The sequence below is a fragment of the Nicotiana tabacum genome, chromosome 2 (genome assembly GCF_000715075.1).
Source record: "Nicotiana tabacum cultivar K326 chromosome 2, ASM71507v2, whole genome shotgun sequence".
In the NCBI taxonomy this organism is placed as follows: domain Eukaryota; kingdom Viridiplantae; phylum Streptophyta; class Magnoliopsida; order Solanales; family Solanaceae; genus Nicotiana; species Nicotiana tabacum.
The window spans coordinates 16,092,205-16,114,975 of NC_134081.1; the positions used below are offsets into that span (position 1 = coordinate 16,092,205).

General features: G+C 39.0%; 1 protein-coding gene across 1 annotated transcript; it reads left to right on the forward strand.

Moving 5' to 3' along the window:
- The first annotated feature begins 14,610 nt into the window (after window positions 1-14,610).
- On the forward strand, window positions 14,611-22,325 carry LOC107782623 (eukaryotic translation initiation factor 3 subunit A). Its single transcript, XM_016603518.2, is given in 16 exon segments — window positions 14,611-14,748; window positions 15,691-15,752; window positions 16,034-16,515; window positions 17,027-17,242; window positions 17,329-17,697; window positions 17,791-17,820; window positions 18,040-18,267; window positions 18,396-18,536; window positions 18,538-18,557; window positions 19,454-19,491; window positions 19,494-19,675; window positions 19,756-19,959; window positions 20,036-20,242; window positions 20,460-20,540; window positions 21,053-21,254; window positions 21,582-22,325. Coding segments are annotated over 15 exon segments (2,874 nt in total). The 5' UTR covers window positions 14,611-14,748; window positions 15,691-15,706; the 3' UTR covers window positions 22,010-22,325.
- Window positions 22,326-22,771: the final 446 nt, after the last annotated feature.

Below are 22,771 nucleotides of genomic sequence, written 5' to 3' on the forward strand. Positions count from 1 at the left end.
CCAAAAGTAAATGCTCAACAAGGGATTTTCCGAGGTACCGTCTCGTAGTCCCAAAAGTAAATGCTCAACAGGGGATCCCCCGAGATACCGCCTCGTAGTCCCAAAATTAAATATGCAAGATAGGGGGATCTCCCGAGGTACGGCCCCGTAGTCCCAAAAAGTAAATATGCATCAACAAGGGCACTACAAGTGCTCAAATATCACAACATATCACAATTTGTACCTCAAGTGCTTAAATATTACAACTTGTCACAGAAATCAACAATAATATTATTTTCCACAATAAGGAGCCCACGACCTGACCATAATATGCACAACACCTTAACAAAAAGTTCGGGAGTGAAAAACTCTACATGAATAATATTTCACAATTTATCACTTTGCCTCAATATGATTCACGCCCTTTATAATTCAATACCATGTTTTCAACAACATAAAATGAAAAGTAATTCATCAAGGAACAATACCTCTTTAAATCACAACTTCAGAAAATAAATAGATTTATTTATCTTATTAACTAAATTTTCCATTTCAATTATCTGTAGATAAAATCAATAATGAAAGTGTTTTCCATAAAAATGGAAACTCAAACAAATACAGAGTTCACATAAAAGTCAAGTGGCAATCACACCAAATTATCATATAAAAATAACATCGGCAAACAAGGAATGAGGTATGACAATTAAGGGATTTAATAAGTCCAACAATTTTTTAATTTAATACATAAGGGTGTCTACGAATTTTAACCGATATAATTTGCACATATAAATCAAGTACGTACTCGTCACCTCGCGTACATGGTTTTCAATCACACAATTTCCACATAAAACTCAATGCCTAAAGGGTAATTTCCACACACAAGGTTAGGCAAGATACTTACCTTTTTGAAATTATGTCGATATTCCAAAATCGCCTTCTTGCTTGAATTGACCTTAGGACAGCTAAAATCTATCCAAATTAATTGTATAACTTCATTAAAATTCATCGAAAATAATTTCGGATAATGAAACGTCGACTTATAATTTTATTCTAAAAAGTCAACCAAAGTCAACGCGGGGCCCGCCTCTCGGAACCTGACATAATCTTCACGAAATTCGAATACCCATTCCGATACGAGTTCAACCATACCAATTTTATCGAATTCCAATAAAAAATCGTGCTCTAAATCTTGAATTTCCGTTTTGAAAAGTTTTTACAAAAATCCCAATTTCCTGCATTAAACTCGAATTAAATGATGAATATAACCATAGATTCATGAAATATAATCGATTTCGGATATAGAACGCAACCCCAATCAAGCTTGTGAAAAATTCCTCTAGAATCGCCCAAAACCGAGCTCCAAAATTCCAATCGAAAAATGAAGAAATGACCATTTTTGGTCTTTAAACATTCTGCCCAGTTTCGCATTTGCGAGCAAAAATGTCGTATCTGCGGCCTCGCTTTTGTGAGCCAAACGTCACATTTGCGACCATAACTTGCCTGCCCAGATTGCGCACCTACGAGGAATCTTTCGCATCTACACTTTCGCAGAAGTGGCAACAACACCGCAAAAGCGGAAGACAAAGCTGGGCATTACATCGCATCTGCGATCAATACTTCGCAATTGCGGTCGCGCACCTGCGCTCCCCTTTTCGCAGAAGTGACGCAACAGGATTGCCCATATATCGCAGAAGTGACTAGAAATCTCGCAGGAGCGAACACGCACCTGCGCACCAAAATTCGCAGGTATGATTGCACCAGTTGCTGCCCAGAAATTCCAGCAGGTTCAACAAGTCCAAAAATCAACCCGTTAGCCATCCGAAATCCACCCGAGGCCCTTGGGACCTTAACTAATTATACCAACACGTTTCAAAATACAATATGAACTTAGTTGAGGCTTTAAATCACATCAAATAATGCCAAAATTACGAATCGCTCACCGAATCGAATTATGAGTTTTTAAATCTTCCCAGCTTCTATATTTTGCGCCGAAAAGTATCAAATCAATCCGGGATGACTTAAAATTTTTTACACAAGTCATAAATGACGTAATGGAGTTGTTTCAATTTCTAAAATCGAAATCCGACCTCGTTATCAAAAATTCAACCTTCGGTCGAACTTTCCAAAAATCTTCTATTTTTCAACTTTCGCCAAAATGCGTCTAATTATCCTACGGACTTCCAAATCCAAATTCTGACGTACGCCTAAGTCCGAAATTACCCTACGAAACTATTGACATCATCAAAATTCTATTCCATAGCCATTTGCTCAAAAATCAACTCTCCGGTCAACTCTTTTTATTTTAGCTTCTAAAATAAGAATTGTTCTTTTAATTTAATTTTGAATCTACCGAAAACCAAACTCGACGGCACATGCAAGTCATAATATATATTACGAAGTTTTTCGGGACCTTAAGTCGCTGAACGGGGCGTTAATTCTTAAAATGACAAATCGGGTCGTTACAGTTTGAATTATAAATTAAAATTAACAACAAATTATAAGTTCCTAATAAGAATGAACGTTGAACCCATTGACCTATTTCAATAAAGAAAGTAATCATGTCCCTCAAAATTTTACAAATGCCTTATTGCGATTTTGAGGATATTTTAGGGAATATTTAAGATAATTGAAGATATTTTAATGACCAAATACTGAAAATAAACAATACAAATTAAAAATACGTTTACCACTATTCTTTAAAGATTTAACAAATAATACAAATCAAAAAATTTAATCTTTTGATCTTTTTTAGATTTGGGGATAAGGAGTTTAGCTTATAGCAAATTTGATATGTGACAATTTAAAGTCTAAAATGACTAACATTTAGTTAATATTTTACAATAAATAATTAATATATGAAAAAATATAAGGACATGTCATTTGTTGGAAGAAATGTTAAAAGAGAAAATTTTATTTAATTCAACTCAAATACAATATATCTTGTCTTTTACTATTTTATCTTTATTACTTTAAGAATTTATTTTACCAATTTGATTTTTAATGCTATATTATAATTGGTTTTGCTTTATTTTTTAATTACTTTCACTACCCATGCCCTTTTCAATGAAAATAAATTTATGTACCCTAATTGAGAGTTTATCAACATGAAAATTTATGTTTATTATATGATAAATTTGAAAAAATAAATTGAATAGGATTCTTTTTCTAATTAGTTATATATATTAGAGAGTAAAATATTTATTCTCAATAGTAACAAAAATAATTTATTATTTATTGATTCAAATTCTTAAAGCTCATCTCATGAATTGAGTATTTAACTATAATTAAATTTTTATTCACTATGACTTCTAAGCTCAAAGGGATATGTTTGATCATATTTCACTTTTGAATCTTTGTTTGCAAGATAATTGTTATTGACTCTTGCCAATTACTTTGTTAATCTCTCTTTCTCCCAACCTCTTAATATTTTTTAAATTTTTAAATATAGTTGTTTGTTCTAATTATTGAATGTAATTTTTAAATATTATATAAAAATATTATTTGGGTGAAAAGTAGCCCTAATTTGATATGCAAATGTATTATGGTTCTTATATATAGTTCAGAGGTAAAATATAAAGAATTACAATTATGTTACATTGTCTAAGTAAAAAATAATTTATATTAGATAATTAAAATATAAATAATTTTAAAGTTCTATATTAAGATTTTTTACATAGTTTAAATAAGGAATGATTTATTTTTTTTTATAAAAAGGGGGCTAACTCTCTTAAGTATTAACCATTATTTTACGTATAAAATAAACACATTATAGTTATGTTACATTTTTCCTAAATAAATAAATGGTTTATATTACATAATTAAAATATTAATTGATTTTAATTTTTGTTTTAATTTGTTTACATTGTTCAAAGCAATGATCAGATAACAAATTTTTAGTTGATTTTGAAAAAATGATAACTTTTTAAAGTATTAGCCACTATTCTATGTATAAACTATGCACCTATTGTCCATGATAAAAGTTTGTTTGGTACTACATTTGTCGTCGTACACATTTTTACAACTTCTACAAAAATTAAATATGAAAAATAATAATACTCATTTAAAGCTCTAAATATTAGGACTTCTTATACAGTTTAAATAAGAAAATATTTAATAACTAAAATCTTATTAGATCTAGAAGTGCTAAATATTAGGGAAATAATTAAAATTATAATTTTGTCTAATATGAAATTAGTTTTAAAAGGTAAAAAGTACGAACGACATTTCGCTAAGGGTTTTCGTGCTTTTAATATAGTATAGATAAGTCTAAAGTGAAAATTTTGTATTTTAGATGCACTTAAAGCCAAATAGGTCTGAAGTGCAATCAATGGTTTCATGCAAAGGCCAATAAGTCTGATGTGAAAAATTGCACTTCAGATGCACTTAAGGCCAAAAGGTGTGAAGTGCAACAAACATTTTCCTATACTTAAGGCCAATAAGTGTGAAGTGAAAAATTACACTTCAGCTGCACTTAAGGCCAAAAGGTCTGAAGTGCAACCAACGTTTTCCTACACTTAAGGCCAATAAGTCTGAAGTGAAAAACTTACACTTCAGAAGCACTTAAGGCCAAAAGGTCTAAAGTGCAACCAACTTTTTCATGCACTTAAAGCCAAATAGGCCTAAAGTGCAAATTTCCCAGAAACATAAATTTTTTCTTTGAATTTTAACAATCCAATTATCACGACCCGAAATTCTCACCAACAAGATCGTGATAGCGCCTAAAATTCACTTGTTAGGCAAGCCAACGTTAGAATAATCTTAAGTCATTTTTAAACAAATCAATTTAGACTGATGCCAATTACTGAAATAATTGTGATAAAACTAGAATAAAATGTGAAAAAAATATAACAACTAAAATATCTAAATGCATTCACTGAATCTGGTGTCACAAGTGCACGAGGTACTAAAATAATATACATAAAGGTTTGAACGAAAGTAAAGTTGTCTAAAAGAAAATAAACATCTAAGATAAAGTAGAAGGGGACTTCAGGATTGCTAACGCCGAGCAGTTGTACCTAAAGTCTCTGTACTGATAGCCAACCCGAGCAATCTACGGACCGTCGCTGGGACCGACTCTAAAATCTACACAAGAAGTGCAGAGTATCGTATAAGTACAACCAACCCCATGTACTTAGTAAGTGCCGAGCCTAACCTCGACGAAATAGTGATGAGGCTAAGGCGGGTCACTTACAATAACATGTATGCAGCATATATGAATAATAACAGGAAAAGAGCACACAGAAAAGTAAAGCAGTTAATTTATGAAAATAACTCAATCCTCAAAATCAGTAAATACAGAAATACAAATCTTCAGAGTCTCGTACGAAATACTAAAGCCAACTCAAGTCAATCAAGGAATACAAAACGCATAAACTGTTGCGGCGCGCAACCCGATTTTACCGTACAACATTATCCTCCCTTATTCCACCATATAAATATCAATAATAATAAGTAATTATATGTTGCGGCGCGCAACACGATCCTACCATATAATCAGAGTCAATATCATAAATTTACCATTATTCTACCATATCAATTCACCCTTATTTCACCTGTTGCGGCACGCAACCCGATCCTACCGTATTTATATAAATTCTCCCTTATTCTACATGTTGCAGCGTGCAACCCGATCTATAAATAAATAAATAGGTACAATCAATTTAACAACCCAAATCACTAGAATTCTCTACGATTAACGAATATGAATGTACAACTCAAGAAAATATCTCGTACTAAGTCAAGAAGGCTACATTTAATATTGAGCAGCAAGAAAACAAATCAAATATATGACAGTTAAAAGGTATAAGTAAGACAATTAGGGCAAGTAGCAATTAATCATGAAGGCATGGCAAAACTTAACTATCACGACCCAAAATTTTTCACCGACGGGACCGTGATGGCGCCTAACATTTCACTTGCCAGGCAAGCCAACGTTAGAGAATCATTAAACCAATTCCTTATTTCCATTCAGTAAATAACAATAATTAACTAAAAAAAAATATAATAAGTGTGAAATATCATAAAACTATATTAATTACTATCACCCGGATCTGGAGTCACAATTCACGAGCATTCTAGAATTTACTATAAGCAATAGTCTGAAAGAAATAAAACTGTCTGAATGAAAGAAAACAGTAGGACATAAAAAGATAGATGGGGACTTCAAGGTCTGTAAACGCCGACAGATCTACCTTGAGTCTCCGGACAGCGGACAAATAGCAAATCTCGATCAACCTGAGCCGATATTAAAATCTGCACAGAAAGTGCAAAGTGCAGCATCAGTACAACCGACTACATGTACTGGTAAGTGTAGAGCCTAACCTCGATGAAGTAGTGATGAGGCTAAGGCAAGGCACCTAAAATCAACCTGTACAATTTAACAATGTATACACAAATAATAGGAATGAATAACTAAACAGAAAATGTCGGGAGGGGAGACATACTGAGGGGAATACAGATAAAGAACTACAACAGAATGATCACCGGAGCAGTCAATATACCATGAATCAACAGGAATAATTAATACAGTAAAGAAAAATGCACGGCATCACCCTTCCTGCTTTTACTCTCAATCTCACCATAAAATTAATATAAATGGCACGGCATCACCCTTCATGCTTTTACTCTCATATCATGGCACGGCATCACCCTTCGTGCATTAACACTCACAATATGGCACGGCATCACCCTTCATGCATTAACACTCACAATATGGTACGGCATCACCCTTCGTGCATTAACACTCGCTCTTACCATAATGCAATGCATGAATAACAACAGGAAGATAGAATAACAAGTACAAACCTTTCTTCAACATTTGGTTCCATAATATCAATCTCAACTTTGAAATAAAAATTCAATTATCACCAGAAAATTTCGTAAACATGATAAGAACGATAATTTGAACAACACCAGTATAACACGTAGAAATTTAGCATAGGAATAAGACAATATAAGAAAAACAGAGAAACATGGAAAACAAGTAAATTGGCGGCGCATAAGTACTCGTCACCTCACATATACGCCGCTCACATGAATTTCACTTAGCAAATAATCTAAGGTTCCTAATTCCCTCAAGTCAGGATTAGACATAATACTTACCTCGCTCCGAAGGCCACTTAATTCTCAATCGTAGCTTTTCCTTTGGAATTCACCTCCAAACCACTCGTATCTATTCAAAATGACTCAATAATATCAAATATTGCTAAAGGAATCAATTATATTTCATAAATTAAATTTCTCAATTTTTCCTCCAAAAAGTCGAAAAATCGACCTCGGGCCCGCTTGGTCAAAACCCGAGGTTCGGACCAAAATCTTTTCACCCATTCACCCCCGATCCCGACTATATAATTGGTTGTAAAATCCGACCTCAAATCGAGGTCTAAATTCCCGAAATCCCTAGTTTCTACCCTAACTTTTGGTTAAAGATTCAAGAAATGTAATGGGTAATTGAAAGAAAATGGTTTAGAATCACTTACCAACACTTTGGGGAAGAAAATGACTCTCGGAAATCGCCTCTACCCGTTTGTTTCTTGAAAATATTGAAGAAATGGCTCAAACCCGTGTTTGGAGTCTGTTTTAAGCCGCTGGACAGGCCTTCATCGCGTTCGCGAGAGGCCTGTCGCGATCGTGATGCACAGTGGCCTAAGGCCTTCGTGTTCACGAGTCTTCCTACGCGTTCGCGTAAGGCAACTCCCCCCTAGCCTTCGCGTTCGCGACCCAGTGGACGCGTTCGCGTAGAAGAACATGACCAACCCTCCCCCAGGTCCCCAAGTGCTTCACGTTCACGAAGGGTAAATCCCCCATCACTTCGCGTTCGCGACCAGGCCTTCGCGTTCGCGAAGAAGAAGTCTCAGCCTCACCAGTTTACTCTTCGCGTTCGCGAGAGGACCTTCGCGTAGGCGAAGAAGGGTATGCCATACACCAGAATCTGCAGAGACCAGATTTTTCCCAAGTCCAAAACATCCTGTGGCCTATTCGAAACTCACCCGAGCCCTCGAGGCTCCAAACCAAACATGCACACAAGTCTAAAAACATCATACGAACTTGTTCGCACGATCAAATTGCCAAAATAATACCTAGAACTCTAAATTTAGTACCAATTCAAATGTAATTCTCAAGAACACTTTAAAACTTCTAATTTCTCAACTGTACGTCCGAATAACGTCAAATCAACTCCATTTCACACCAAATTTCACAGCCATGTCTTAAATATCATAATGAACCTGTATCGGGATCCGAAACCAAAATATGGACCCGATACTAACAATGCCAAATATCAATCAATTCTTAAAAATAAATAATTTCCAAACTTTTAATTTTCATCAAAAATTCATAACTCAAGCTAGAGACCTCCAAATTCGATTCCTGGCATACGCCCAGGTCCCATAATTCGATATGGACCTACCGGGACCGTAAAAGCACAGATTCGGGCCTGTTTACCAAAAAAGTTGACCGAAATCAACTAAAATCAACTTTTAAGGCAAAAAATCTTATTTTCATTAGTTTTCAACATAAAAGCTTTCCGGAAACCTGCCGGACTGTGCACGCAAATCGAGGAGGGTAAAATGAGATTTTTAAGGCTTAAGAGCGCATATTCGAATTCTAAAACATAAGATGACATTTTGGGTCATCACATTCTCCACCTCTAAAACAACCGTTCGTCCTCGAACAGACATAGAAAAATACTTGGGCTGGTGAAAAGGTGGGGATATCTACTCCGCATATCAAACTCGGACTCCCAAGTAGATGCCTCAATAGGCTAACCTCTCCACTGCACTCGAACTGAAGGTTAACTCTTTGACCTCAACTGACGAACCTACCGGTCTAAAATAGCCACCGGCTCCTCCTCGTAAGTCAAATCGTCTAACTGGACAGAGCTGAAATCTAACACGTGGGACGGGTCACCATGATATTTTCGGAGCATAGACACATGGAATACCGGATGAACTGAGGATAACCCTGGAGGCAACGCAAGTCTATAAGCTACCTCCCCCACTCTCTCGAGGATCTCAAATGGCCCGATATACCTAGGGCTCAACTTGCCCTTCTTCCCAAATCTCATAACACCCTTCATGGGCGATACCCGAAGCAATATTCTTTCTCCAACCATGAATGCAATATCACGAACTTTACGGTCAGCATAACTCTTTTGCCTGGACTGAGCTGTACAAAGTCGATCCTGTATAATCTTGACCTTATCCAAGGCCTCCTGAACTAAATCTGTACCCAATAACCGAGCCTCCCCTGGCTCGAACCACCCAACTGGAGACCTACACTGTCTACCATATAATGCCTCATAGGGAGCCATCTGAATGCTCGACTGGTAGCTGTTATTGTAGGCAAACTCCGTTAACGGCAAAACCTGATCCCAAGAATCTCCAAAGTTAATAACACAGGCGCGGAGCATATCCTCCAAGATCTGAATAGTACGCTCGGACTGCTCATCCGTTTGAGGATGAAATGTTGTGCTCAACTCAACCCGCGTACCCAACTCACGCTGAACTGCCCTCCAAAAGTGCGAGGTAAACTGCGTACCTCGATCAGAAATGATAGACACGGGCACACCATAAAGACGGATGATCTCATGAATATAAATCTCTGACAACCACTCCGAGGAATAGGTAACTGCCACGGGAATGAAATGCGTTGACTTAGTTAGCCTGTCCACAATGACCCAAACTGCATCGAACTTCCTCTGAGTCCGTGGGAGTCCAACAATAAAGTCCATAGTGATACGCTCCCACTTCCACTTAGAAATATCTAACCTCTGAAGTAAACTACCAGGTCTCTGATGCTCACACTTTACCTGCTGGCAATTTAGGCATCGAGCTACATAGGCAACTATGTCCTTCTTCATTCGCCTCCACCGATAATGTTGCCTCAAGTCCTGATACATCTTGGTGGCGCCCGGATGAATAGAATACCGAGAACTGTGGGACTCCTCAAGGATCAACTCACGAAGTCTATCCACATTAGGCACACAAATACGACCTTGCATCCTCAAAATTCTGTCATCTCCAACAGTAACCTGCTTGGCACCACCGTGCCGCACTGTGTCTCTAAGGACAAGTAAATGAGGATCGTCATCTTGCCGATCTCTGATGCGCTCAAATAAAAAAGACTGAGCAACTGTACAAGCTAGAACATGGCTGGGTTCAGAAACATCTAACCTCATGAACTGGTTGGCCAAGGCCTAAACATCCAATGCAAGCGATCTCTCACCAACTGGAATATATGCAAGGCTACCCATACTGACTAACTTTCTACTCAAAGCATCGGCCACCACCTTGGCCTTCCGGGATGATACAATATGGTGATATCATAGTCTTTCAATAGTTCCAGCCACCTCATCTGCCTCAAATTGAATTCCTTCTGCTTGAACAAATGCTGCAAGCTCCGATGATCAGTGAATACCTCATATGGCACGCCGTAAAGATAGTGCCTCCAAATCTTCAGCGCGTGAACGATGGATGCCAGCTCTAGATCATGAACATGGTAATTATTCTCGTGAAACTTCAGCTGCCATGAAGCATATGGAATAACCTTTCCACCCTGCATCAATACCGCACCCAGACCAATACGAGATGCGTCACAATATACTGTATAAGATCTTGAACCTCTGGGTAACATCAATACCGGTGCCGTAGTCAAAGCTGTCTTGAGCTTCTGAAAGCTCGCTTCACACTCGTCTGACCACCTGAACGGGGCACCCTTATGGGTCAATCTGGTCAACGGGGCTACTATGGATGAAAACCCCTCCACAAATCGACGGTAATAGCCCGCCAAACCCAGGAAACTACGGATCTCTGTAGCTGATGTGGGTCTAGGACAATTCTGGACTGCCTCAATCTTCTTAGGATCCACCTGAATACCCTATGCTGATACAACGTGACCCAAGAAAGCAACTGAACTCAACCAAAACTCGCATTTTGAGAACTTAGCATATAACTGGGTGTCTTTTAGAGTCTGAAGAACGATCCGAAGGTGCTGCTCATACTCCCTTCGACTGTGGGAGTAAATCAAGATATCATCAATAAATACAACCACAAAGGAATCCAAGTAGGGTTTGAATACCCGGTTCATCAAATTCATGAATGTTGCTGGGGCATTTGTCAGCCCAAATGACATCACTAGAAACTCACAATGCCCATACCGAGTCCGAAAAGCTGTCTTAGGAACATCAGATGTCCTAATCCTCAACTGATGGTAGCCAGATATCAAATCAATCTTTGAAAACACCTTGGCACCCTGAAGATTATTAAATAAATCATCAATCCTCGGCAATAGATACTTGTTCTTGACGGTGACCTTGTTCAACTGTCGATAGTCTATACACATCCTCATCGATCCATCTTTCTTCTTCACAAACAACACATGTGCACCCCAGGGAGAGACACTAGGTCTAATGAAGCCCTTATCAAGCAAATCTTGCAACTTCTCTTTCAATTCTTTCAACTCTGGCGGGGCCATGCGGTATGGCGGAATGGAAATGGGCTGAGTGCCCGGAGCCAAATCAATGCAGAAATCAATATCCCTGTCAGGTGGCATCCCCGGTATGTTTGCAGGAAACACCTCTAGAAACTCACGAACAACCAGCACTGAATCCATGGAAGGAACCTCCGCACTAGAATCGCGGACATAAGCTAAATAAGCTAGACACCCCTTCTCGACCATATGCCGAGCCTTCACATAAGAGATAACCCTACTGACAGAATGGCCAAGATTCCCTCTCCACTCTAATCGAGGCAACCCCTGCAAGGCTAAGGTCACCGTCTTGGCTTGACAATCTAATATAGCATGATAAGGTGACAGCCAATCCATACCCAGTATGACATCAAAATCAACCATGTCGAGAAGTAGAAGATCTACACGAGTCTCAAGACTCCTAATGGTGACCACACACGAACGATAAACACGATCTACAACAATAGCATCTCCCACTAGTGTGGACACATACACAGGAGCACTCAAAGAATCACAGGGCACAACCAAATAGGAAGCAAAATAGGATGACACATAGGAGTAAGTAGATCCCGGATCAAATAGAACTGAAGCATCTCTACTGCAAATTGAAACAGTACCTGTGATAACAACGTCAAATGACTCAGCCTCATGCCTGGATGGGAAAGCATAACACCAGGGCTGGGCCCCACCATCCTGAATTACGTCCATGAGACGACCTCTATGTGGATGGTTTCCACCTCTAACGACCTGACCTCCACCTCTAACTGTCTGGCCCCTACCTCTGGCTGCCTGACCCCTGCCTCTGGCTGGCTGAGCAAGTGGTGCAACAACTGGTGTCGGAAACATGGCACGAGAACTTTGATATTGTGAGTTGCCCGTTGCCCGAGGGCAAAATCTGGCAATATGCCTCGGATCACCACAAGTATAACATAACCTCGGCGGTTGTGACTGCTGACCCTGAAACTGACCCTGTCGACCTGAATAACCACCCTGATAACTCTGGAGTGGAGGTGCACTAATAGGAGCTGGTGGTGCACTATAGGCTAGCTAGTCGGAATAATGCATCTGAGGGCCACGACCACCTGAGGCACCATGGGATGCCTGGAGCGCTGAATGAAATGGCCTGGGAGGATGGCCTCTACCAAAAGTACTCCTGCCTCTAGATGAGGCACCGCTGAACTCACCGGAATGACGAGGCCTTTTGTCAGACCCCTGACCTCCCTGATTAAGAACCATCTCGACTCGTCTAGCGATATTAGCAGCCGCTTGAAAAGAAATCTCACTCCCAGTCTCCTTAGCCATCTGCAATCCGATAGGCTGAGCAAGTCCATCAATAAACCTCCTCACCTTCTCTCTCTCGGTGTGAAGCAGAAGAATAACATGACGGGCCAAATCCATAAAACGAGTCTCATACTGAGTAACCATCATACCGCCCTGCTGGAGACGCTCAAACTGACGGCGACGCTCCTCAATGTGATAGGCAGAAACTTCTCTATGAAGAGCTGAGAGAATTGGTCCCAAGTAAGAGCAGGCGACCCAGCTGGTCTGGTCAACAAGTAATCTCTCCACCATTTCTTGGCGGAACCAGTCATATGAAATGCAGCAAAATCGACCCCATTGGTCTCCACTATACCCATGTTCCGTATAACCTAGTGACAGCTGTCAAGATACTCCTGGGGGTCCTTTAAAGGAGCACTACTGAAGTGAACAGGAAAGAGTTTGGTAAACCTGTATAATCTCTATAAAGCCTCAGAAGACATAGCTGGCCCATCTCCAACCTGTGCCGCAATAACCGCTGAACTAACCCAATTAGCTGAGCTGCTGGAGCCTGATACTGGGGAGCTATCTACTTCGGAGCGGGAGTGGTAGGATTCTGGGCTCCTCCTCTAGCTTGAGAGATTGCTAGTGCCATGGGAAATGCGCCAGTCTAGGCCACACTCTCCATAAGGCCCACCAAACGAACCAAAGCGTCCTGAAGTACTGGGTAGCAATGAACCCCTCCGGAATCTGAGCTGGTCCGACAGGAACAGTCTGGGCTGGAACCTCCTCGTCAATCTTTATCTGAGGCTCCATTGCTGGGGCTGCTGCTCGGGCCCTAGGCTGAGCCATGCCTCTGCCTCGGCCTTTGGCACGGCCTCGACCTCGACCTCTGCCCCGCGTAGGAGCTATCACTGGAGGTTCTGACTGCTGCTCCGCTGAGGAAGCGGTACGTGTTCTCACCATCTGCGAGAGAATAAGAGTAGAAGAGTTCAATCAGTATTGAGAAAGCAAAATCGCACGACAAGGAAGAATAGAAGTGAAACTTGTTAATAAACTTCATAGCCTCTAGAAGATAAGCACAGACATCTCTGTACCGATCCTCTAGACTCTACTAAGCTTGCTAGTGAATCGTGAGACCTATGTAACTTAGTGCTTTGATACCAACTGTCACGACCCGAAATTTCCCACCTACTGGACCGTGATGGCACCTAACATTTCACATGCCAGGCAAGCCAACGTTAAAGAATCATTAAACAAATTCCTTATTTCCATTCAGTAAATAACAATAATTAACTAAAATAAAATATAATAAGTGCGGAATATCATAAAAATGTATTAATTACTACCACTCGGATATGGAGTCATAATTCACGAGCATTCTAGAATTTACTACAAGCAATAGTCTGAAAGAAATATAACTGTCTGAATGAAAGAAAACAGTAGGACATAAAAAGATAGACATATATCGTTGATTGTTTCTCGTCGTTCTTCGGGGATAATTGGTTTTACATATCAATTATTACTTTAGACTTTCTGACAATCTTTCTGTACTTCAGTTTCCTTGAAATTTTTCATTGGTCTATCTTTTATAAATTAGTTTATGCTTTATTATTAAACCCGATTACATCAATAATAATGCGTAAACACTATTTATTAATATAGTTTCAAGTTTTTATCAATTATCGACAAATGGTACTTATGGTTGCAAATATTATATAAGACTAAGAGTTAGTTTAGTCAAATATAATGAGTTAAACTATTTTATTTTAATTGGTACATGGTATTTCCTACTATCCTAGTACTAGTATGATGTTTCTAATTTAAAGTCCTATCACCGTTAAATAAAGAAAAGAAAGAATTCTACAAATACAGGTCAAAATAACATTTTCCAAAAAGTTTGGGGGTGCCAATAGTGTTTTAATAAAAATAAAGGACCAGTTCCAGTGAACCCTGGAACACATCATATTTGCTTCACTTAGCTCGGTTTTTAGGGCAAACAAAAAGAGAGACAGTGCGGCACTCACAAAGCATCGAAATCTACTGGTATTTTTTGTTAAATTTGGGAACTTTTTAAATTTCTATGTATATGAAACAATTTTTTTGGTTAGATTTGTGGAATTTTTAGTACAGTTTTAATCCGATATGAGTAGATGCGTATATGTAGATGCTCATTTGGATTTGTATCCGATTTATAATTTTGTTTATCATGATGTTCATATAAAAATAAAGAAAAATTTAATCTTGATGGATTTAGCTGAGAGTACATTGTACATTTATTCCTTTTTTTGGTCCTTTTTTTGTTATTGCAAAATCTGAAATTACAAGGAATAGAGTTTATGCTGTTGCTTACATGCTGTGATTTGTAATTTTGTTTTCTTATTTGTTCTTGTTCTGCGTAATATTGCTATTTACGTGTTAATTTTTAGATTGGAAAGGATGGGCGTGAATGAGGGAAAAAAGAGGAGAAATAGGCCTAATTAGAGCAAAGTTAATTTAATTGATTGATGGTTATTTTAGATTTGTTCCCAGGAGAAAAGATGATATAGAAACTGCCCCGGGGCTTTGGTTGTCTAGTGGTGAGAGCGTAGCTTGTGTTTTGTGGGTTAGGCGCACTCACAGGTTCGAACCCTGTCATAGGTGGTATTTAACCGGAGAAGGGTAGAGGGTGGGCCCATTATCCACCTAGTTTCGAACCGTGTGCCACTGGACCTTGGAGATTTCTCGGTTATAGAGAAAGGATGATAAAGAAATCATTATTCTGGTCTGCTATTCTTTTTTCTTTTTCTCTTCTTCTGGTTTTGTGTGTGTGTGGTGGTGGGGGGGGGGGGGACAAAGTGGCTAAAGTTCTTGCCTTTTCGAGCTAATGATTTGATTCTCGTGTAGCAACTTCTTGAAGTCTTACTACGAGTGTTTAGATTTAACATTTTTGTTCTTGCCTGTTGATGAACTTCTTTGCACTTGACTCATCCAACTATTCCTTTGCAGGTGAAAGATCCTTGAAATGGCGACTTTTGCCAAACCTGAGAATGCTTTGAAGCGTGCTGAAGGTTAGTGGAGTTACTATCTGGATCTGATTTAGCAAATTACTTTTACAGTAAACTTCTCAAAGCTTTACTTTGAGATGTGCCCTGGTATTATGTACTCTGTACACTTGCAGACTTATATCTCAAGTGATATCTGCAATTTAGGAGGGGTTATATGGTCACAGGGTGAGGGTGGTCTAGATGATTTTTAATATTATAGGAGGGTGAAGTTTTGTAAATTCCAGATGTTTTAATAGTAAAATTGAGAATGTTGGTATGTTTACTAATTTGATGTTTTGATGCAGAGTTGATTACTGTTGGACAAAAGCAAGAAGCGCTGCAAGCACTTCATGATCTTATTACTTCAAGGAGGTATAGAGCATGGCAAAAAACTCTTGAAAGGATAATGTTCAAGTATGTAGAGCTATGTGTTGACATGAGAAGGGGGAGGTTTGCCAAGGATGGCCTAATTCAATATCGTATAGTCTGTCAACAAGTGAACATTAACTCCTTAGAGGAGGTGATAAAGCATTTCATGCATTTAGCTACTGAGCGAGCTGAACTGGCTCGCAATCAAGCACAGGCGCTGGAGGAAGCTCTGGATGTGGAGGACTTGGAAGCTGATAAAAGGCCTGAAGATCTTATGTTGAGTTATGTTAGTGGGGAGAAAGGAAAAGATAGATCTGATCGCGAGCTTGTCACTCCCTGGTTTAAGTTTTTGTGGGAGACATATAGAACTGTTCTGGAGATCTTGCGTAACAACTCAAGATTGGAGGCTCTGTATGCTGTAAGTTTCCATTGCCCTTTCTTTTCGTTAGGTTTTTGAATAATTAGACTGCATTTATGTTCTTAGGTGAGGAATTTTAGTATCATGACTTTCAGGCTTGTTTAGACTGTAATTGAGTAAGCAGGTTTGTCCTTTTTTTCTTTTCAATTTGCTTGCCTGGGAAGTGATTGTGCTTCTGATTTCTGCTTAGTAAATCAATCCCTTTTCACTTCTTATTCACAATCTTCATGGGCGTCTTTCTCAGTTTGCGGGGCATCTGTCCATGTTCTTTGTTTCATACATGTATCAATTTTGTCAGAATATAAGTCTATTCTTTTTGATAAAAGTTTATATATATATCATCCGGGTGTAATTTTTTTTTTGTGTGTTAGAACCTGATTTGTCCTGTATGCCATTTAAGCTTTCTGCGTGGCTGATAGGAAGTTCTGTACTCTTTCAATCTTTAGTTGAGCATATATTTTTTCACCGAAAGAAATGAGGTTTAATTAAGCTTCAAACCTATTTTGCTCAGATGACAGCACACCGAGCCTTTCAGTTCTGTAAGCAGTACAAACGTACAACAGAATTTCGTCGTCTTTGTGAAATCATCCGAAATCATTTGGCAAATCTCAACAAGTATAGAGATCAGAGGGACCGGCCCGATCTGTCTGCTCCAGAGAGCCTGCAATTGTATCTAGACACTAGATTTGAACAACTGAAAGTTGCTACCGAACTGGGTCTTTGGCAGGTTATTACTTTTTCTGATAGATTATTAGCATATCTTTTGTCCTATATGGGAGTGAACTTCATATGTTTTAGTTTTCTTTGAAACAGGAAGCTTTCCGTTCCATAGAAGACATATATGGATTGATGTGCATGGTTAAGAAAACCCCCAAGGCGTCATTGATGGTTGTTTACTATGGGAAGCTTACTGAGATATTTTGGATGTCATCAAATCATCTTTATCATGCTTATGCATGGCTCAAGCTTTTTTCTCTTCAGAAGAGTTTTAATAAAAATTTAAGCCAGAAGGATTTGCAGTTAATAGCATCGTCTGTTGTCCTAGCTGCACTTTCAGTGCCTCCTTATGATCAGTTGTATGGTGCATCTCATCTTGAGCTTGAAAATGAGAAGGAGAGGAGTTTGAGGGTGGCCAATCTAATAGGTTTCGAAGTCGAACCCAAAGCTGAAAACAGAGTAGCGGTAATTCCATTTTTGATTATTTTAATTATTTCCTTACTATTAATCTCTTGCTTGCTGAACAGTTTCTGTTCCCTTGCTTTTTCTCCTTTTCAGCTCTCCCGATCATCACTTCTTTCAGAGTTGGTGAGTAATTATATACATGTTTTTTTAATTTAGCATATAGTCCTTCAATTTTTTTCCATTTTTATAGTTTAAATTCCTCGTCTCTTTGCATTCAATGAACCCATTAAATTTTTCGAGGCAAAGATGAGCACATGTCAGTTTTTGAAATCGTTCAGTCTCTTGATTTTTTAATTGTTTGTCGGTTTCTTTGTTTTTTCTTAATTGTTTCTCCTTCTGTAGGTGTCCAAAGGTGTGATGTCCTGTGTCACCCAAGAAGTGAAAGATCTTTATCATCTGTTAGAAAATGAGTTTCTTCCTTTGGATCTGGCACTGAAGGTGCAGCCCGTATTGAGCAAAATATCAAAGCTTGGCGGTAAGCTGTCTTCAGTTTCCTCAGTTCCTGAAGTACAACTGTCTCAGTATGTTCCTGCCTTGGAAAAACTTGCTACTCTGAGGTTGCTCCAGCAGGTATGCACTCTGTTTTTTACCTTTTGATAAAGAGCACGCATGCACATTATTTAAGGTGGAAGTCCAACTTTCAATTCTGTCTTCATTTTAACTGAGAATGCTGCTATTTGTTCCTTTTCTTGTTGCAGGTCTCTCAGGTGTATCAGACAATTCAGATTGATAACATATCTAAGATGATCCCATTCTTTGACTTCACTGTTATTGAGAAGATATCAGTTGATGCGGTTAGACGTAATTTTCTAGCTATTAAAGTTGATCACATGAAGGGCGCTGTCTTCTTTGGTAAACAGGTATAATGTGTCACTTGGAATTAAAACTTCCTTCAGTTTTTGTTTGTGTCGGTTGGGTGCCCCTAGAGGTTCCTTTCCTGTGTCTTCGTCAGTTGGTTCTGAGAGATTTTATCCGCATTATCAATTATCTCTGCAGACCACATTCTTCTTTCTCCACATTCTTCTTTCCCTCATTGTAAGTAAAAGCACGGGAATAGCTCGCTTATGGCATCTACAGAACCTCGCGTGTCTTATGTTATCTAATTCTTCTATGGAGATATTTTTATTATCATAATTTTGCCAGGCATGACAGAAAGACACTTGTATTTCCTGAAGGAGAAAGTAGATTTAAAGCAGGGTCAACATTTCTTGTATTTGATTTTAATGTTTTGTGCAAAATAGTGGGCTCTCTAAGGGTGTGTGGTTAGCATAATAAGTTTGTAGTTCAGTCACTAGAACTAGGAGCTTGTGAACTCTGAACTGCAGTTAGTTTCTGAGATATAAGAGCTTTAGTGGGTTGCTGTTTTCAGCTGATTCTATGTTGTGGGATTTGGTCCATGGGGATTGTTTCAAAGTCTTACTCTTATGGATTTGTAAGTTCAGCCTGTACCTCTGTGGTATATATGTTGGTGAACTGATCCAGAAGAGTTTGTAGTTGTTTCTTTGAGACACTTTGAACTACATGGTTTTGATTTTCCCCCATTAAGCCATGTAGGCTAGGTTATCATACATCATTTGCTCATAATTTTGTTTCCAGAGTATTGAGGTACCTCTGTGGTATATATGTTGATGAACTGATGCAGGAGATTTTGTAACTGTTTCTTTGAGACACTTTGAACTACAGGGTTTTGATTTCCCCCCATTAAGCCGTGTAGGCTAGTTTATCATACATCATTTGCTTATAATTTTGTTTCCAGAGTATTGAGGCGGAAGGACTCCGGGATCATCTGTCTCTTTTGGCTGAATCCCTTAGCAACGCAAGGACAATGATTTGTCCCCCAGCAAAGAAGACTGCCAAGCTTGGGGAAGCACTGTCTAATTTAGCGGAGATAGTGGAGAAGGAGCACAAGAGACTTCTTGCCCGGAAGTCCATTATTGAGAAGCGCAAAGAGGAGCAAGAGCGTTTACTCTTAGAAATGGTATGAAATTCTTGGCGGTGTTGTGAATTGCTTGTTATTGTTGTTATCGCGTATGAACTTTTGCGACCATTTCTTTTAAGGAACGAGTGGAGGAAACTAAGAGGCGAGAGCTACAAAAGATGACTGAAGAGGCTGAGCAAAAGCGCATTGCTGCCGAGTATGAGCAAAGAAGGAACCAACGAATTTTGAAGGAGATAGAGGACCGAGAACTTGAAGAGGCCCAAGCTTTGCTGCACGAAGCTGAAAAGCGCAGCAAGAGGAAGAAGAAGCCAGTCCTAGAGGGAGTAAGTATATAACTTGTACTTCTATTCCCAAAAACTTTCAATTGGAAAATCTTACCTGGCATTAATTTGATTTCAGGAAAAGATGACCAAACAGGTGATCATGGAATTGGCGCTGAATGAGCAACTGAGAGAGAGGCAAGAAATGGAAAAGAAGTTGCTCAAATTTGCTAAAACTATGGATCATCTGGGGAGAGCTAAGAGAGAAGAAGCTGCACCTCTTATTGAATCTGCATTTAAACAACGTTTAGCTGAAGAGGCAGCTCTTCATGAACGCGAGCAGCAGGTTTGCATTAAAGTCACATTATGCTTTTTGCCCCCCCACAATAACAAGTACTTCCACATTTTTACCACAGGGATAACTAGCTTGTGGCAGCCAAGTGTTCATGAAAAAAATTTCTTTCACATTTCTCTTAAGAAAGTGATACGTTATCTTTTAACCTTCTACCTCTTTCGTTGAAATATTGCTGATGAATTGACCTTGCGTTTTAATACGTTCTCAGCAAGAGATTGAGCTGAGCAGACAACGACATGCTGGAGACTTGGAAGAGAAAAGGAGGCTGGGACGCATGTTGGAGAACAAGGTCAGTTTATCCGACTTCTATGAATTTGCTGAACTGCTAGATATAAGCTTTTGATGATATAACTGAACTATTTGTTGTAAAGTTGGGTCAGTGCTATTGATAGTTTATTGGGTCTAAATGGAACTGATGTAGGATCAAAGTTGGTAACTTCTGAACTTAGTGCAGGCTACTTTAATCTTTGAGCTGTGAAGCTAGTGGTAATAGAAAGAGTTGTTTTTTCTTTTATTCTGTCTAGTTTCTTGTATAATGGCCTTGTTTGAAAATAAAAAGGGAAGTTCAAAATCCTTTGCAGCAATTCACCTTATTATGAATACATTGGCATATCACAGTAGCCAGCAATGACGAAAATTGTCTCCGATATATGCTTACTTTTTGTGGAACTAGTTGAAATCTGAGCAGCCATCGGCTTGCTGAAGACTGGTCTTGGTCTCTGACAAAGTAGGTGGTTGACGTAGGCTGCATTGATTCATGCTAATGCATAGATTAGCTGATATATATTCCTAATCATGCAGAGAATTTTGCAAGAAAAAGTTGTCAGTAGCCGAGAAGCTGAATTCACTAGAATGAAATGGGAGAGACAGGAAAGGATCAGCCAGATAATTCAATCAAGGAAGCAGGAGAGGGAAGCTAGGAGGAAAATGATATTCTTCCTGCGATCTGAGGAGGAGCGACAAAAGAGGTTGCAGGAGGAGGAGGAAGCCCGCAAACGTGAAGGTACTTTGCTGGTTAATTCCCCATCCACGTCATGTGCTTTCAAATCTTTTAGGGTTAAGGGGGCCGGGTGGGCATTTATCGAGGTGTGTCCAACCAAAGAGTTCATGCTTCTGTTTGTCCGACATGTATTTTTTTGGGTTTTGGATACTCTGCTACACTTTTATCACTATAGCATGCACTCGACCATTCAGAACTTATAAACTGTCCTTTTTAAGTTCTTTTTCCCTTTCTTGCTCCTTTCTTTTTACCCCCCTGCCTGCAGTTGAGGTTCAGTAGCTACTCAAAATTAATTTAGCATCATATGGCAACTTTCTGTAAATTTTGCAGAGGCAGAGAGACGGAAGAAAGAGGAAGCTGAGCGGCAAGCCAAGTTAGATGAGATTGCAGAAAAGCAGAGGCGACGAATGCTAGAACTTGAAGAGAAAGAAAAACGGGAGAGAGAAGAGATCTTGCGTAAGTCCACTGCTGTGCTGCCAAAGCGTGCTGAGCCTCCAACCTTGGGGCGTCCCGCAGAACTTGGTGGAGCTGCTCCAATTCCTGCTGCAGCAGCTACTGCACCTACTCCTGGCCCTGGGAAATATGTTCCTAGGCACTTACGAGCGAAAATGGATGGTGCAGGCCAGGCTCCACCTCCTGAAACTGACAAGTGGGGCGGTGGAAGTAAGCCAGATGATCGACCATCATGGCGCGATGAACGAAAGCCGTCTTCATTTGGTAGTGGCTCGAGGACCAGTTGGCCGGCTTCTAGGCAGTGAATGCGTTTAGTCACTTAGAGTCGTGCAGTGGCTTATACCGGAGTCTTGCATCCTCGGCATTTTGGTTCAAGAAATTCAATTTGCTGTTTACCTTTTTTTGTGACTTTTACCTAATGTGTATCGGAGTTTTTATTTATTATGAGCTCAAGCATTTCTTGACTAAGATATTTTCTGGACGGTATGGAGAGGCTTGAAGTTTTTGACAGGTGATCTGATGTTCTTTTTGTCCGCAAATAACTACAGTTGCTATTATGTTCAACTTTCTTTTTCCTAGTGAAAGTGTAAGACGATGGCCTATATTATTTCCCGTTGCTTATCATGTTGTCTACATCTTGTTATATACTTATTTGGCAATACATTTTTGCAATAGTGAAAATAACACCCCTAGGTTAAGTGTTTTGTCAGTTTTGGATCAACACGTGTAACCTTGAAAGGAGATAGTTAAAAGGAGATACCTATTACTAGGGGTTTAATAGGAGTGTTTATGGTTAGGTTTCGCTTGGTTTTTGCTTAAAACTAAACCAAACTAGCGAAATCGATTTTTTCAATATTCAAACCAAACCAATATAGTATAATTTTTATTGGTTTCAATTTTATCGGTTTGGTTCTTTTTTTTTTTTTTTTTTGGTTTTTAAAGATATAGTTTATAATGTAAAGAAATTGAGATAAGTGAGATTAAAAAATAAAAATAAATACGAGATATAGGAAAGCAAAACGTAAGGAGAATGTAACTAAATTATTGTCATCTCCGACAACTACAAA